The sequence below is a fragment of the Centruroides sculpturatus genome, unplaced genomic scaffold (assembly GCF_000671375.1).
Source record: "Centruroides sculpturatus isolate CEXI.00-Female unplaced genomic scaffold, Cexi_2.0 scaffold1533, whole genome shotgun sequence".
Taxonomy (NCBI): Eukaryota; Metazoa; Arthropoda; class Arachnida; order Scorpiones; family Buthidae; genus Centruroides; species Centruroides sculpturatus.
In genome coordinates, this window is record NW_019385755.1 from 71,337 (window position 1) to 89,607 (window position 18,271).

At 32.1% G+C, this 18,271-nt stretch overlaps 1 protein-coding gene across 1 annotated transcript in view; it reads right to left on the minus strand.

Annotated features, from left to right (window-relative positions):
• LOC111641806 (protein HID1-like) overlaps positions 1 to 18,271 on the minus strand; it is a 46,821-nt gene that overhangs the window by 353 nt on the left and 28,197 nt on the right. The window contains exons 7-18 of the mRNA XM_023388039.1: positions 11,648 to 11,702; positions 11,378 to 11,564; positions 7,434 to 7,631; positions 7,247 to 7,337; positions 7,008 to 7,159; positions 6,841 to 6,919; positions 6,712 to 6,773; positions 6,523 to 6,625; positions 811 to 1,086; positions 551 to 735; positions 229 to 479; positions 5 to 163 (exon numbers count right to left, since the gene is read on the minus strand). Of these exons, the coding sequence (XP_023243807.1) occupies positions 5 to 163; positions 229 to 479; positions 551 to 735; positions 811 to 1,086; positions 6,523 to 6,625; positions 6,712 to 6,773; positions 6,841 to 6,919; positions 7,008 to 7,159; positions 7,247 to 7,337; positions 7,434 to 7,631; positions 11,378 to 11,564; positions 11,648 to 11,702 (1,798 nt within the window). The remainder of the gene's footprint in view (positions 1 to 4; positions 164 to 228; positions 480 to 550; positions 736 to 810; positions 1,087 to 6,522; positions 6,626 to 6,711; positions 6,774 to 6,840; positions 6,920 to 7,007; positions 7,160 to 7,246; positions 7,338 to 7,433; positions 7,632 to 11,377; positions 11,565 to 11,647; positions 11,703 to 18,271) is intronic.

Consider the following 18,271-nt stretch of genomic DNA (forward strand, 5'->3'; position numbering starts at 1 on the left):
TTACCTTAGATAAATGACGCCCCACATGTATGTACGAAACCACATGGTTGTGCCACTATTTGCCTGGTATTTTCTGATGAGAATGGGATGTGGAATGGGAAGTAGACCCACTAGTGTTCCATGTTGCAAGAACTTCAAAATTTCACTTTCGTCTGTCAGGCCTCTGAAAGTGTGATATTAATTACACTACTAAAAGAAAAATTAAATAAATGAACAATTATTACTTACTTGTCTATACAAATTTTTTCGACTTGAGGAACCAAAACTTGTAACAGTCTCATGATGGTTTGCAGTGGTAACTTTTGTTTCCATGAGAGTACCCAGTCTGTCGTGGGAATCCAGGGACCTTGAGTGCCACTGCTCACACTCTGGTTGCTGACTGATCTCCTGCAGGCATTTTGATTTGGAGCTGTTCGAGACTGTCCGGTTTCTGAACCGGAAGACGTTATCGATGGAGAGGGACTGGCTGGGAGGGATGACTAAAAAGCAATCAATAATTTGGCAAATCTACTTTAAAGATGTCTACGTTAAAGTATAAAAATGTAATTACTGGTTTGTTATCATTTCTGTTATCTTCATTTTCTGCAATTTCTACATTTTTCGAAGTCACCTGTCCTTCAGGTTCCAGACTCTGTGAAACAGTCTCGTTGTCCATTCTGTTGTTTGTTTCTGTATCGGGTGGACCATCATGGGCAGAAAGATGTGCCTGTTCTTGCTCAGTCATTTTGTCGATTCCTGGATACGCCATAGGCAAATACACATTTTTAACCTCTTTTTAAAATGTAATAAAAGAATTTGAAATATAATTACGTGGTGTTGCTGCCAGAGATGCATTCAGAGTTCCCTTTTCAGCCAGTTTGGCAGACTGAGATGATACTTCTTCCATATCTTCGTCATTATTATTATTGTTGGGTGAATTGCTTCCGGAGGCATTTCCACCACTCAGACTATTAATACTGGAGGAGGAAGCAAGACGTTTGCACTTGCTCAGAGATTTCTGAATGGTAGAATAGTCTGTGGGCAAATTTGCAAGTGCGTGAAACACATTCCGTTTACGAATGATAGTGTACACTAAGTTTGAATTGCCTGAAAAAAAAAAAAAAAATGGAAGATAATCTTAATATCAAATTGTTGCACTCTTCAGAATAAATGTGGGGATTGATATCAAGTTATAGTCAATATAATTTTGAATTAACTTGCTAATTTCAGAATCTTGTGTTTGCAAGAATCTCATCCATTCTAGAATATTTTAATATTTTTTGTGCATAAAACTATAGATGGTGATGATAAGTGCATCCTGCATCTGAGATTCAATTGAAAAAGTAATGGGACTAATTTTATTACAAAGCAATTATTCAAAATTGTTACATTTTAATGCTAATTCTCTTCTTGGCAAGCCTCTTCTGACAATGCGCTTGTTCCATCTTTTTTCAAGCCTTGTACCATCTCCAGAAGTCTTTTTTTATCAACCTGTTGCCTAATATCAGTTATATTTTTTTACATGTTTTTTGGAGGAGCATAAATACACCATTCAGAAGGGTCTTTCCACTACTTACATTGACTTTCGCTGTCCGGGTTGACTTTGATGATGCCAGATTGCTGCAACAGTGCGAGGACCCGGCCAAGCTGAAATATCTCGAACAACTGGAGATATTTAAAGCATTTAAAGAGGGGAACAACAATTAATTTTAAAGATATGGACGTGCATTAGCAGCTGCCTGGAGGGAGTGCTTTGACATTTGACATATGATATATAAAAACAAACTTGTGAGGATCTATTTTATATAAACTTAATATTTTAAAACTGGAATCCAGCTGGAAGACTAATTTTTTTAAACACATCATTGAACATGCACATAACCAATGTGCGACTTTTTAAATTTTGGAATTTACATTCTTTTACAAATGTTCCATTACATCGAAACCTGATGATGATTTAAAACGGAATAAAATGTTTGTTTAAACGAAAATTAATTGCTTATTTTTATTGGATGTTCTCAATGGTTTCAAAACAACGATGACTAGAAGTCAAAGAATGACAGTCCTTACACATTCAACAATCACTTGAAGTTAAAGGATGTTCTGATCTCGATTCATCCTTCACCAATTCTTGCCCTTCTTAGGTGTATTGAGTTCACGGGTTGGATGTCACGCCAACTTATGTCAATCAAAACTTCCAAGAACGTCAGTCTATGAGGCATTAAATATACTTGAAATTATTTTTAATTTACGAGCGCTTTCGACGTAAATAAGCACGTCGTCTTCAGGTAAAATTAAATTCGAATAAAGAATTCGAACCATACATTTAAATTTAAAACATTAACGATACTAGCCGTTTTTGAACATACAAAAAAGAGATTTTAAATTTAAATATTTAGAATTAAACATTTAAAATTGGTGCGCATGCGTTTTAAAACAAATAAACATCGATTGGAGTGGCTATTAATTATTATGTGAACGCGAAAAATTGGCGCACGTGCACCTTAACATGCATAACATGAGAGCCAATTAGATGTCTATTAAGTACAATTAAATTTTTAGAATTTAAATTAAAACACTTTGTAAATACGTATAAAATTTTTGGCACGCATGCGCCTTAACATAGATAGCATAGAAACCGATCGGAATAGATCCACAAGTGCAAGTTTATGTTAAAATTTAAATTTTAAATATTAAAGCGCGGGACATAATTTAAAATACATAACACACGTAAACAGACGCACATAAAGGGGCCGACATGTATGTGCTTTGAATCATGTAGGAGGTGCGGGAAGAGAATGCAAAATTATTGTTGGTTTTTTAACCGCCTGAATAAATTAATCCAGACGTCCGGTAAATCGAGGGTAGGGGTGTTGCACGGGGAGAGCAGTTTTGTGAGGAGGGCCTCCCAAATGTATATCAAGTTCCCTTCATCACAGCGTTTGAGTATTTCCACTCGATTCCAAAGCGCTACGTGGTGGTGTTGTATCACCAATTTGGAAAGTTCCGTGTCACAATTGCCAAGTGCCACCGAACGTTGGTGTTCAGATATGCGAGCAGCCAGCATTCTCGTAGTCGCTCCTATATAATTGGTGCATAGTCCTGATATTGGATTCTGCAGGGGAACGGAGTATACACCAGATTTTTCCAGGGTGGAAATAGCATCCCTATCATTACATAAGATTCGTCGCAGACATGGTCGTGAGGCAATGGGTAAACGAAAGCCATTCTGCCTAAAAATCCGGCAGATCCGGGCCGTGAAGCGTCCACAGTATGGGAGTGAGGGACGGAGCGTTGTCCAATCCATTGGTCTGCGCAATGTGGTGGCAGGGAAGAGAGACTGTATAACTCTATTTTTGACATGGATGTATTTGGAGGCACTAAATCCCGCCGCATACACCGCTGTGCGGACAGCCTCCAGTTCGGTATTGATAAGATGTTGTGTCGATGGTAGTAAGAATGCCCGTCTGATCAAGGGGGCTATGGCCGCATTAACATATTGCTGTGGCTGACAGGCTGTGGCCGGTATTATGGGTGGGATATTTCCAAATTTGTGGTAAACGGAAAACTCCAAGCCCTCCTGGGATTTTTGAATGTGCAAGTCCAAGAAAGCAATTTTTCTCCCAACTTCCTTCTCCCACGTGAAGTGTATAGTGGCATATATTTTTGATAAATGATGATCTAATACCCGGAAGGAATCTTCCGTATCCTGCCACGCTAAAAGAATATCATCCACGTATCTCAAATAAATTAAGGGGTAAGCTATGGTGAGAGGGAATTTAAAAACGCTGTGTTCAACGCGCCGCATGACGAGCTCTGCCAATACAGCTGACAGTGGTGAGCCCATTGGCACCCCCTGCTTCTGCAAGTAAATCTTTCCGTTAAAGCGGAAGTAATTGTGCTCCGTAATAAAGAGTAATGCTTCGCGAACTTCTAAAACTTGCTGTGCACTAAAGCCCTCTTTGATAAGTAATGCATTGGCTAGCATTACCGCTTCGAAATGCGGTACCGAAGGGTACAAGGCGACTACATCCATTTTATAAAATGTGTAAGCATCTGGACTCAAGCCAGCCAGCGTAGCGCATAACCTCTCTTTAGCCGCGACAGATGAGGTCACTACTTGGGAGGAGGAAGGGAGTAGCCCACCTAGCAATCTAGCAAGCGCTTTTTCGAGGAAGTATGTACTTTTTTGTATGTTCAAAAACGGCTAGTATCGTTAATGTTTTAAATTTAAATGTATGGTTCGAATTCTTTATTCGAATTTAATTTTACCTGAAGACGACGTGCTTATTTACGTCGAAAGCGCTCGTAAATTAAAAATAATTTCAAGTATATTTAACGCCTCATAGACTGACGTTCTTGGAAGTCTTGCCCTTCTGAAAACATTTTATGCCAACAAGCATGAACATCTGATGGAACTTTTACAATGCATTAAAAATTGCATATGATGTCAGTTTCAGCTGCACTCTTTCATATTTCATATAAAATTTTGCTGAATATCATTGTTTAATACTTTTCTCCATTCTTCTGTAATCACTAGTCAGAAGTACACTCAATAAATCTTCAATATTACACAAGAAGGTTAAAACTTGTATCAAATGTTTGGTGTAAGGATTACACAGTTGACTTTGGCAACACTGTAAAATTTGTTTACAATAATGCACAATACAAATTTAGCCTCATTACTTTTCAGTCAGACCTCGTATACAGCAAGACAACCAAATAGTAAAATGTTGATGTTTTGAGCCTCAGAAATCATGGATATTGGACTAAAAGTTAGAATTAAAATAAAATATCATTTCCAAATAATTTCCAGTTGTTTAAAATAATATTTACGGTGATCTACTCTATATCCATGCAATTACCGAAAGTGGCTATTTTTCATGGAAATATTGTAATCCACTATTTTATTACTATTATTTACCAATACTATATCTAACACGAGGCATAATATTTTGTTACAGTACATCATCATCAGTTACTTGATATCACCAGCAATTTTAATAATAATAATAAACATATACTCCTGAAGACAAAGTATCTTGACTTCAAAAGCTTTAACAGCAGCATTAATGCAAGGATCTCATTTTAGTGGAGGTATTATACTACTTGATATCAGTGAAAGTAAAGACCTGTGGCTAAAAAACCCCAAAAAACATACTGGAAGAAAGTGGAAAGGTTGACCAAAGAAATAGAAAAGTAAGAAAACATTGTGAACCTGCTATACTAAAAATTGACAGTAATTGGGAAGTCATGAAGCAGGTAAAGCAAGTTTAACACTGAGTTACTACATATTTATCACAGTGCCTAGAAAAACCTGCAATGTGTGCAAATTATTTTTATAAAAATCATGAATGATTATTACCTACATATGTAAAATTTTCATACTCATTAGCTATTTTCTTTTATACTTTCACATTTATCAAAATTTAATAGCATCAATCCCCTAATACCCAAACCTCCCTGCAAAATTTCAGAAATTTTTGACAAAAAGCACAGGAGTTATTAAGCTTTCAAAGTGGATAAACAAAATTGTGACCTCCACATACAAAAACATCCACAATATAGGAAAAAAATCTCCAAATCTTTTTTATTTTTTGACATTTCAAGATCCTGAGTCCAAAAAAGTCTGAGGCTACAGCACTGCATAATCTATAACAAAAAAACAAAAGGCAAGAATTGATGTAAAATCTGCGTGTAACTCTCATCAAGAATATCTGAGCAAAGGATGAGTTGTTTAAGTACATTTAAATATTTCATAATAAATTGTCAGTTGTAAATTTGAAAACAATCATTCAAGTTATCTTTATTTCATATAGTATGCTTGAAAATGCAATAGTATATTACTTTTTTCACTTTTAGATTGAAGGAATAACTTTAATTGCATGATTATTGTGAAAGCAATGGTTTTCAATTATTTATATAGTTTTAAAAATTTAAATACCAAGATTTAGACAAAAAAGTCTTAAGATCCTCAGAGAAAAGTAAAAAGAAAAAAGGCTGGGTCTTTGTCATTTGGAAGAAATGTGGCTGTTTACATCAGGAATTGAAAAATGCATTATAATGTATTTCTGGATTAAACAATATTATAACCCAATCCATAATTTGTGAGATTTAAACTAAAAGCAATTCAAGAAGAAATGCAAGTTGCCTTATCAGAAATACAATCTAATATTAGGGACAATGTACTCATCTCTAGACTCAAATTTCCCAGCAAAAGCAATTCTGAATGATAGCAAATTTAAATTTCTTTGTTTTACAATTATGCTTATGAACAGTATTGACACATTTAAATGTTTTGTTTGTAATTTCTATTGTATTATTACAAAGATATTATTAATAAATAATAAAAATAAAAGTTCATTTTATTCTATTTTTTCTAATTTATAGTGCGTTATCACCCATGTTCAATATTCACACAAGGAGGGTGTTGTGCACCTAAAGTGTGGTCAGTGAGTGTGATGAAGTCATGAAAAATTAAAACCTTAACAAGTGGTTTTCAAATCAATAAATGGTAAAATTAAAAGTGTCTGCTATACTTACCATCAAATTGGTATTGTATAATGTTGTTGAAAATCTCCAGTAAAAAGAACACTAAATGGTGGTTTGTAGAATTTGAATATAAAAACCATGGAGTGCTAAAAGCCTTAAAGAAAAAAAATAAAACAAGTAAATTAATAAAATACTTTCGTTATTATAAATAATCTATGAAAATATTAGTAAAAATATTACCTCAAGTAAATGCAAAAGTTTTGTGCTTGCAACCATTGATAGAGTTTTCAAATAAGGCGAAACTGAAATATAACATTGTTGTGTATAAATAGAAAAGAAAGAAAGTGTAATATTAAAATCTACTCTTACCATTTACAATTATAGTTAATAGACAATCAAATAATGGCTGAAGACGTTGGTGACCCGTGGTAATAATTTTATGAAATACCTATGAAAAAATATGAAATGGAATAATACAATTTAAAAATTATTCAACTTATATGATTTTTTAAACAAAAATAATATAGACCACATACAATTATTAATAGATCTGCATGAGTTCCTGTGAAAACTGGAATGTCCATTGGCACACTTGCTGTGTAGGGTTTATTTAACCGCACGCCAAAATTTCTTTCTCCGCTCAGCAGCAACAAAATAAATACTCCAATATGTACTAAACCTACACGAGCTAAAATATGGAAAATGATATTATCTTAATAAAAATTTGTAGCTTAATTAGAAATTTTGAATTGTAAATGCCTGAAAATAAACTTACATTGATCTGCTCTAGCATCATTTAGATGATATAAAATTGGAACTAATACCTCTAACACTTCACTACTTTTCAGTACGTAAAACATGAATTTCTATTCAATAACACAAATTTATATTTTGGATAAAAAATAGGAAACAATTTTTAAAAAAATTAATGTTATTAGAATGCATTTATATAATTCACATACTTTATTATAATCACACATCTTCCAAAAGAATATTAATAATTCTTGATGAAATTGAATTTTCTTTGTGGAATTAGGCAAGTAGGTTTGAATAAGTGGATTGTTTAATAAGCGTGTAAATCCTTTCAGTACAAAGGAAAAATCTTCTTCACGATGAATACGAGACAAATAGTTGATGAAGAGATTTTCTGGCATTGTTTTCTACAAATAAAATATCCTTAAATTAATAATGTGATAACTATTTCTATCAGAAAACTAAGTATTGTGGTGTAATTTCAAATCTAGCTAAAATAAATTTTTTTAATAAACAATAAATCAGATATTTAGAAGCCCTTAACTTTCAGTTTAGAATTCTAATTTTTAAAATTAATAAAACTTGCATCTAAATATCTAGATTTTATTTAATTAGAGTAATAAGGAATTCAAATATAAAATTTAGTTTTCAAATTGAAAACTTCCCAAACTTCATACATTACAAAATCAATATCTACACTAATATATAAAGTGAGAATGTTGGTTTATTTGTAACAGGTGACCTCAATCTACCAAACATATTTTAAAAATCCTTTTGTTATTGGAAAGCTGATACCTTCCAGATGAACATAGGCTATATACAGATAGCCCTCGGTTTACATCGGTTCAATTTACACCACTGCACAATTTGCCGTTTCAAGGTGTAATTCCCAGATTTTCCCTATGCTAGACTGATTTTCATTTCAGTGTTGACATATTTACCAAGCCGTGACATTGTACATTCGTTAAAACAAAGATTTTTATTAAATATATTTATTTTTTCTGTTTAATATTATTGGGTATGTATACATTTGCATTAAATTAATATTAAAATACTAAACGTTTAGGTACCCACAAGTCAAGATATTAAACTTAATAGTCCAATAAATGGCGTCCGAATCCATAGTGCCAATAAATGTATCCCGTATCAGTTCATTCAGGAAAACACCTTATGACGCAATAGCACTTCCAGCAATCACAAATTATCGTTAGTGAGACAAATCTACTTCTCGTTGGCCAGACGATATTTCTCTCTCCTTAGCCACCTTGAATTTTCCCGCTCAAACTGACCTGACATATGCGCTACGGCGACCGGTGGTCGACCAATCAGTGTCTTCGCTCGTCTGTAGCTCTACGTCGGGTTAATGTATCCTTTCAACTAAGGAAAGTTTGACGGATGAAGTTTGTGAGTTAGACAATGTTGGGAGCAAAGTGCAAATGTAAAAAGGAACATCATATTCAACCATATTCCGAAATTCTTAATGAAAGAAATCAAAAATGTAAACAATTAAAGATGGATACTTTTTCCAAAAGTGTAAGAAATTCAAAACTAAAATTTTTAAATAAAAACATTTTACTTTATTTTATGATAAAATACATTTTTAAAATTAAAAATATATATGTATTTTGTATTATATTGTATTAATAAACAAAATTATTAGCTTATTTTTCACTTATGTAGAACCTAACCTTATACCTCACTGTAAATATGGGTTCGTTTTACGCTGATTCAATTTGCGCCGGCTTTTGTAGGAACGGAACTGCGGCATAAACCAAGGGCTACCTGTACTATTTTCATAATAAAAAAGCAAAATGCACAAGAATGATGGTTTTTACCATAACATTTCTTTTGCATCATCATTTGTCTGCTCTGGTCATTGTCAATCCCCTTTGCCATCTGGTGGACTTCTTTAAACCTATTATCTTATCTATTTGGTTCAATATTTCAATTCCTGTAGTTTAAGTAGTAGTGTATATGCTTTGATTATATTGTCTTGACCAATTGTTTCTTATAATAATACTCTTATGTTATCAGATACTTATAAGGAATGAATTTATTTCCTTTGGATGAAATTAAACTTTTCTAAGTATTCCTATAGTATTTGTATATGTTTATTATTGTAGTACCATTATTTAAAAATAAAAATTAATTTTATGTTGTGCAATATCTACCTATATAAATTGAGTTCTTTCAGTTACTTTTCAGTTGTGCACATTTGCAAATGAGCCTTATTGGTGATAAAATGTCTAAAAGAAAGTCGCAATTGTTACAAAATAAAGCAGTGTCAAGGGCAAGCAAATTATGAGTTAAATGAATGTATAAAAAAAGCAATGTTTGTTTATTTGTTTATTTTTTACTTCAAGGTAATATCATAATGTAATGAACAAATTTTTAACATTCTTTCACCATTGGGAAGCTTATTACTTTCCACTGTACATAACCTACATTAAAAATTGGACCCTTCACTCCTTCCTGCTGATTCAGCTCCCCTACAAACTCTCAAATCCTTTGACTGATCTGGACCAAATTCCACATAGTTAGTCTCTGGTATGGGAAAGACTTGGACCCATCATTCCTTCTCTCTGATTTCATTCCCTAAACACAAACTCCCAATCTTTTGAGCAATCTGGACAAATTTTGCATAGTTACACTCTACAATCCTCCAAAACATATATGCTACTTTAAAACTAGGACCCTCTTTCCTTCCTCTAATTTCATCCCCAAATTGCCAAACCCTTTGACTGATTTGGACCAAATTATGCAAAATTAGAGTCTGCCATCCTGTGAGAAACACACACTACCCTATAACAAGGACAACTCAACCCCCTCCCTGAGTTCCTGGGCAACACTGGGCATTTTTGCTAATATTTATAAATGACTAAAAATTGATAAATAAGAATACAAATAAAACATTACTTTGTTGCAACAAATGTATGAGAGTTCCTTCTTTAGAATCTATAAACTAATAATATAACATAGTAGTCTCTGTAATCTGACACTTATTTGACCAGCAGGTATTAGATTACAATAGATTGTCAGATTAATGGATTTTGTGTGTATATACCAGTACAGTATAGTAAAAACACACTTGGTTCACAGGTTATCATATTAATCACAATGATGATTGTTTTGCCAATCACACATACCGTACAATAAACAATTAGTGACTGACAATATATGCACACATCAGCCACTCTCTGTCCTTGATTAATTGTCACAATGATGAACCTTTAAATCATTTGATTTCCATTATATTTCTTTTAAAATTAATCCTGAAATATGTTTTAAATTGGAATATAAAGGCTGGACTGCAATACAATAGAATCTACAATGGTAAGTGGCAAAGTTATGACATAATAGTTAGCATGATGTCAGGTTGTAATGGAAAGAGCATTTATGAGTTGAGCAAAGTTCAACTTCTACTGTGACAGCAAGCATAAAAATTAAGTAATGACCAATGTAAGTGTCATTTACATTGACATCATTCAACATCAACTTCAATGCCTATCCAACTTTTCCAACATGCACTACATTGATATATTGTTCAGTGGCATGCTGAGGTAATGAGAAAGACTACAGCTTCTGCATTACCTTCATAAATGAGAACCAATCTTAATAAATCATTTTTAATTTTTCAAATCAGCATTTCAAAATAGATTCAAATACATCTAAATATAATACAGTAGAGTCTTGAAAACTCGGCACTCGATAACCCGGCAGTCCGGATAACTCAGCCACACCCTGGCAGGGCAAAAAAATCCTTAGTTAATTAATTTTCATTATAGACAGCTTTATGCCTCAAAGTATTTTTCTGAGGTCTGTCTTATCAGGTAAATTACTGTACACAGTGTATTCAATTTTCATTTTCATGTAGTAAAGGCTCTATGCCTTCATAAAGGACATACTTTTCCTTTGTTTAAGGGTATTTGGTCAGTTTATTCTCTGTTGTATTCTCAAGTAAACAATATATACAAGCACAGTATAGTATTTTCTGAGGAAACACTTATACTTATTTTTTTTTAACCCCATTCCCGATAACCCGACATTTTCACAAACTCGGTCACCCTTCGGTCCACATTACGCCGAGTTTTCGAGACTCTACTGTAATAATAATAATATCAAAAAACATTATTAATCTAAATATAATAATAACCTCATTGTTGTCATCTCCAATTTCTCTGAAATCATGATCCAGAGTTACAATGAGAACTTGGAGGGCAACTTCAACAAGTGGTTCTCTTGAATCTGTAAACAGGAGATGATTGAAAGGCAGCCCATAACCAACAGGATCATAAGCAGCTACAATATTTAACAAAGATGTGAACAGAGGAAGTGCATGTCTACAGAAAAAAAAAACATGATTAAAAATCTACAAAAACAGTAATAAAATTTATTATATTTAAAAATCAGACTTTTAAATAACCTGTTATCTGCCGACGTAAAATATTTAATCCATTTATTTGGCTGTTGATGAGCTTCTATAATTAAACAAAAATTTTGTTAATCATATTTTGTAGAAAATAATATTTATTATACAATTAAATTATGAATTCTATAAAACTGACAAAGACATAAATGTAACAAAATTTTATAAATTATTTCTGATTAGATAGAATATGAATTATAAAATATTTTCTATGAAATAGTTTTTATATATTAAAATATCATTTAGTAATTATATTAGTAATTTGATTTTTTTGTTTTTTTGGAAATTATTGAAAATTAGTTAATAAATGTGATGTAGAAATGAAAATTTAACATTCCTGAATTAAGTTATTTGTATTGAAGTTTCTTTTGAAATTTAGGAAAACCATAAGAATACAGTGGTACCTCAGGATACGAAATTAATCCGTTCCGAAACTGAGATCGTATCATGAAAATGTCGTAAGGTGGATCATCTTTTCCCATACGATTACATGTAAAACCAAATAATTCGTTCCAACGCGAAAAACATACTCAAATTAAAGCCAAGTAATACATTAAAAAAAATAACTGTAGTAAGAAAAACAAATGAAAAATGCGAACTAATGTAACGTCGTATGGTGAGTTTTTGTTCGTATCGTGGAGCAAAAATATGTTCGAATTTCATGTCGTATCCTGAAAATTTCGTATGCTGGGGCGTTCGTAACCTGAGGTACCACTGTATGTTAAGTTTTAAAAGTGATTAAACTCAGTGAATATGTTAAGTTTTAATAAAGTAACTTATGGATTTAAACAAATTTTTATTTAATAAATCAAAAACCTTTTTGCTTTATTAATATTAGAATGATTTAATGAATATAAGGAAATTAAAGAAAATCTGTTTCTGCTTAATATTAGAGGTACTGTACTGTACATGTAAAAAACTATCAAAAAATTTGTTGGGAAAAACTATAAAACTCTAATAATTCTTACTGTTTATTGAAATGTAACAAACTATCATGACATTTTGAGTTAAGTAATTTTTCATTTTTCTTTGCATTTACATTTGGTTGAATTGTACACTTTTCTTTACATGAGCACTTTTGATACTCTTTGCCTTCTGAAACTGGTGTTTTTCTGCACACTCCCTAATAGAAAAAGTAATATTTAGTACTTTCTCTACTGTAAGAAATTGTTTGTCACCTAACACAAACTGGTTTCTCGTATACAACTGTGAAAGATGTAATTTGCTACTAGAGGTAGACATTAAGCATCATCTCTTAACTAAATTAATAATAATTATAATTAATTTAGTTAAGACCCTGATTATAGGCAGATTATTTAAGGCAATTGTTTGTTTATGTATTTATATTTACTACCAGCAACTGAGTATGCATAATCACTGAATTAATCACCTTTATTGAATGTGAAAAAATGTACTTGAAGCATAAATGCAATATGTTGTCTCTCACTCTTGCATTATGCTTGTATGTTTTCAGTACTTTTTTCACTTTCTTTTTGGTGTGTTTGGTTATATATACTGTATAGTGTTTTTCTTTGTTGACAGCTTTTGGGTGACCCATATGTTTTGTATCCTTTAATTCAAAATTTTCCAAACAGACTTTTTTAAACCATATTTGACTTGTTTGAAGTTTTGGAGGCTCTTCCCTCATACACATTACAACTGTTTTTACTGCTTTTACAGCTTTATATTGTATTCAAAAGTCATAAAACATAATATGCCTGATATGATTTTATCCAAACGCATTACAACTTGATTTTATTCAAACAAAATCTGAAGTAGAGTTTAAAGTAAGATTCTAAACAAGGGATAAAATCTCAAGTTATCTACAATATGTTAAATTTCACAACTGTTACAATAAAATCATATATCTAATGTTTAGATGCAGAAGTCCACAGTGTACAACCAATAAATGAAATTTTCATTTTATTATTAAGGCATTTAATTGTGTTATTTTTTTATTATCTTAAATTATGTGTATTTACTGTTTGAAGTTTATTGAAATGGTTATTGTTCAGATCCTAGGAATGGATTAATTCACTTTCCATTATGAAGAAGTGATTCATACTTCAAACAATTTGGAGTTCAAATAACCTTCTTGAATGAATTAAATTCAAAGTATAAGACACCACTGTATTCTTTTAATAATTTATAAAACTTCAAAGAAGAAATTCAAATACACCTTTTGAATAAAATTTACAATAGTACAGAAAAACTGCCAGGTTGAAAAAAATCATTGCCAAATTGCCAACTAGCTTGAAATATCACTAAATCTAACAATAAATCACCAGTCCTGGCAACAATGTTCACATATTGCCTATCCATTGCTATGCAGCATCCTTATCAAGTTGGTGCTCTCCAAAAGTGATGATAACCATACATCATGTGGCCATCAGGGGCAAATCACATGTAAAAAATATGCTCTGTCTACCATGGATTAGTTTCACAGTACAATATGTCCACTGCCATGTTTGAATGTCTGCTGTGGCAAAATGATGTAAAACAGTGCTAATCAAACTATAGTCTGTGGATAAATGTTGGTCTGCACACAGTTTATTACTGAGTCACGTGTTCTCATTTAAAATTTCATAATTTTATCTATTATATTAATAAAAGAATTTAAAATTGACATTAAGCCAAATTTTTAAAATTTTATTTTCTTATTAATTCAATCTAAAATGAAAAAAATGCACTTGAACTCATTCTCTTTGTTGGACTGCAATTTGAAAAAAATTGTAGACCTATAAATTCCCACTGTTGTCTGCTGCCTGTCCTTTCTTAATCTTAAGAACAGTGTTAGATAAAGTTGAGACCAGATATAGAAAGCTTGGGGGCAGGAGGCCCTAATTGAAATAATGTGACTTCCAGTTTGCACTGGAAATCACATTATNGTTGTTCATGCTTGGTCTGCATTTTAATCTTCTTGAAAATTTTTTTAGTTGCTTCATTAATTAAGTCACTGTTTTGTTATTAGCATATTGTGTCAGCTTGCCTAGTTGCAGTCCAATATTGTCTATTCATACTTCTACTATTTGCCAGGCAGGCTTATGAAAGGATTTTGATTTGTGTGTGTCTGTCTGTGGGTGTAGTTTTAGTTCATGGTAGGTCATTACAGTTGACTGTACCTGTAGACCTATAAATTCCCACTGTTGTCTGCTGCCTGTCCTTTCTTAATCTTAAGAACAGTGTTAGATAAAGTTGAGACCAGATATAGAAAGCTTGGGGGCAGGAGGCCCTAATTGAAATAATGTGACTTCCAGTTTGCACTGGAAATCACATTATTTCAATTAAAAAGTTTTCCCCTGAACCGAGTTAAATAGATGACCAGCACGACTCTATTGATAACAGGAAAAATATGATGTACAGGGACAAGACACTACTAAAAATATTGAAACACTAACAAAAAATTGCAGCCTGGTATTGTGACAATGCCACAATAAATAATTGCTCATTTTACAATTAATTTCATTTAATGTCACAAAAATACTGCCCCACAAGGGACTGGAATAAAAAAAACTGGTCCATGAACACAAAGTTTCAGAAGCTTTGGCAGAGGAAGCAAAAAAAGAAAAAAACCAGAGCATTGATTTGTAAAACAAACCAATTCCAATATATTGAGAACATTCCGATATACTGATATACATTAAGCTAGGAATACCTGTATATTTGATTTGTTTCTATGTGAGTGTTATGGAGATTAAGATGTAATGTTGTTCTCAAGTGGAGCATGGTAAAACCAAGAAAACTAAATGAGGTCATTTTAACATAGAATAAATAGGGATAGGGGAACATGTGACCAAAAATAAAAAAAAATTTTACTTTAATTTTAAGTTATTTTTAAATTAATTTGTATAATAATATATGTTAATAACAAAAACATATGCACACAGAAATGTATAATAATATATTAGTTAGTTCATTTTTTCTATATTAATAGTTCATTTTTTATGACGAAAGTCCTGACTTTTCTGAAATTCTTGTTTTTTTTTTTTTTGCAATAAAGTCATGAAGTTTCATTTGTCGCTTTTTTCTTTCCTTAAGCAAATGTCAGTAGCAGATTGCATCCAAACACCTCATTCTGTTTTTGCACTCCTTTCAAAATCTAGATCATTTGCTACCATTTGATCAACAATTTTGGTTATCATTACCAAACTTTTACTAAGGAAATCTGTAGAGAAATTTTTTTGGGTTCTTCATTTTCAGCATCACTATTTTCCAGTTCTACATGGATTCCTTGTTCTGCAAGTTCTTGAAGGTGGTTGTTGATAAGACTCTCACCAGAAACCTGCAGTAACTCCTAAATATCCTGTTCATCTACATCTCCTAGTGCTGCTGTATTGATTAGGTTGAGTTTGATCAACCTAACGATACAGCGATAGGCTCTTCTCATTGAAAATTCTTGGATACCTTCAGCCATAACTTCAACACTTCATTCGTGAATTTATCAGTTAATTCTTGCCAAGCGAAGTCGATATTGCCTATGGCATCCATGATGTTATATTTTTTCCAAAATTGCACCAAACAAACATAGATTTAAAACAAGTACACCTTTTTGCCACCTTTTGCTGATTGGTTCATGTTTGTAAATAATTGTATTATGTACAAATCAATAAAATGCCGTGATAATTTAAATCAGTGTAAATTTTGAGCTATTTTAAGGCTTTGAGCAATGGTTTTATATCGAATCAATATTAAGCAGGGTCTTACTGTATTTTGTTTGCAATGCAAGAGGTAAAAATCTTGTAAAGTGTTGAAAGACATGTAATTGGTCTACTATACAGGGTCTTTGTTGTTGTTATCTTTTGATTTTATGTAGGTGATGCCCTGCATGAGAAAATTTGGCATGTCTTGTGGACTGTTGATGATATGAGTTAAATGTTTAGCTAGTTCCTAGTGCAAGGATGTGAATTTTTTGTATCAAAAATTGTGAATGTTGTCTACACCAGGTGTCATCCAGTTATATGCTTTCTGCATTGTGCAATGGATGTCTTATGTATTTATTTCAACACAATGCATACTAGGTATACCCTGCATGTCTTTACTCTCCTCTTTGATCCAGTCTGCTTCAGCATTGTGCATGACAGCAGTAGACAAAAGAGAAGACTAATAATTTGTGAATTCTTCAGTTGGCATGCCAATGTGTTGGGAATCAGTAGTGGATTTGGTGTTAATTTGCCTGTAGAAGAGTTTTTCATTGTTTGTGAATAATTTATTTTGCTCTTTCCATACAGAACAAATTTTGTACTGAGTTACTTTGCTTTAGCTGCAGGTTTTTGTTTCAGTGTGCCAATGTATTCTGCAATGCAGACATTATGTTGTTCATGCTTGGTCTGCATTTTAATCTTCTTGAAAATTTTTTTAGTTGCTTCATTAATTAAGTCACTGTTTTGTTATTAGCATATTGTGTCAGCCTGCCTAGTTGCAGTCCAATATTGTCTATTCATATTTCTACTATTTGCCATGCAGGCTTATGAAAGGATTTTGATTTGTGTGTCTGTCTGTGGGTGTAGTTTTAGTTCATGGTAGGTCACTACAGTTGACTGTACCAGCATATATTAGTGTGTGGATGTCTGAGAGTGTAGAAATAGAATGAGTGCAATCTGGTAATATGTAAGTGTTACATAATGTACAGTTTTCCCTAGTTTAGTTTAGAAGTGTTAATTTTGGGAATGCAAGTGCCTGTAAATTTTGTGAGTGTTTCCTGGAACAGAGAGAGAGTATAAATTAAACCTGAATCTATTTCAGGCAGTGATAAAGCATTGATATTGTCAGCATCAGTAAAAATAGTGGTGGTAGGAACAGTATTGTCAATGCTTGTATCTTAATGATACTGATGGATTATGTGATCATTGTTGATGTTGGGAGTATTTGTTCATTGATGTAATTGTTCTGCAATTTGTTGTTTGATATGTTCTAGTGTTGTTTGTGGAATAAGGTTGTTATGTACAGGTATACCTCGACTTACGTCGTTCTCGATTATACGTCGTTTGTCATTCAAAAAATATATGGAAAAATAAAAATCAAGTTTAAGTCATTTTATTCGACTTTACATCTGTCCACCACAAATATTGAAGTCATTATATCAATAGAAAAGCGTTAAAGCACATAAAATCATATTAAAATATGTGCATTTACATTAAATGTTAATATAATCATCATAAATCCTAGAGAACAAAACATGAAAACATCTGTGTTTCTGTGTTGTTATTTAGCAGTCTTTAAGTGCTCAAAATTGGTGTTTTCCACGGTAGCTCCAATATCTACCATTTGGCATCATTGTCAATGCCACTCCATATTGGTAAATTTAATATAAATTAGTTTATTTTCTACTCTCACAAGATAATTTTAATAACTGTATTTGTTATTTAACCTTACAAAATCATCTTATTTTATAATGTCTTACAGCAAACCACATTCACAAATAAAGCAATGTACTGTAAACATGTACATTTACAAGTATATACTATATGTACAGTTCATGAATTCGTAAATTTAGATTAGTTTTTAATATAGTACAGAAAAAAGTAAAATTTATTTGTTTGTAAGCTTAAAATAGATTCTTATTAACCATATATTATTAAAAATGCATTTATAAATAAAATACAGAATTGGGAATGGTTATTT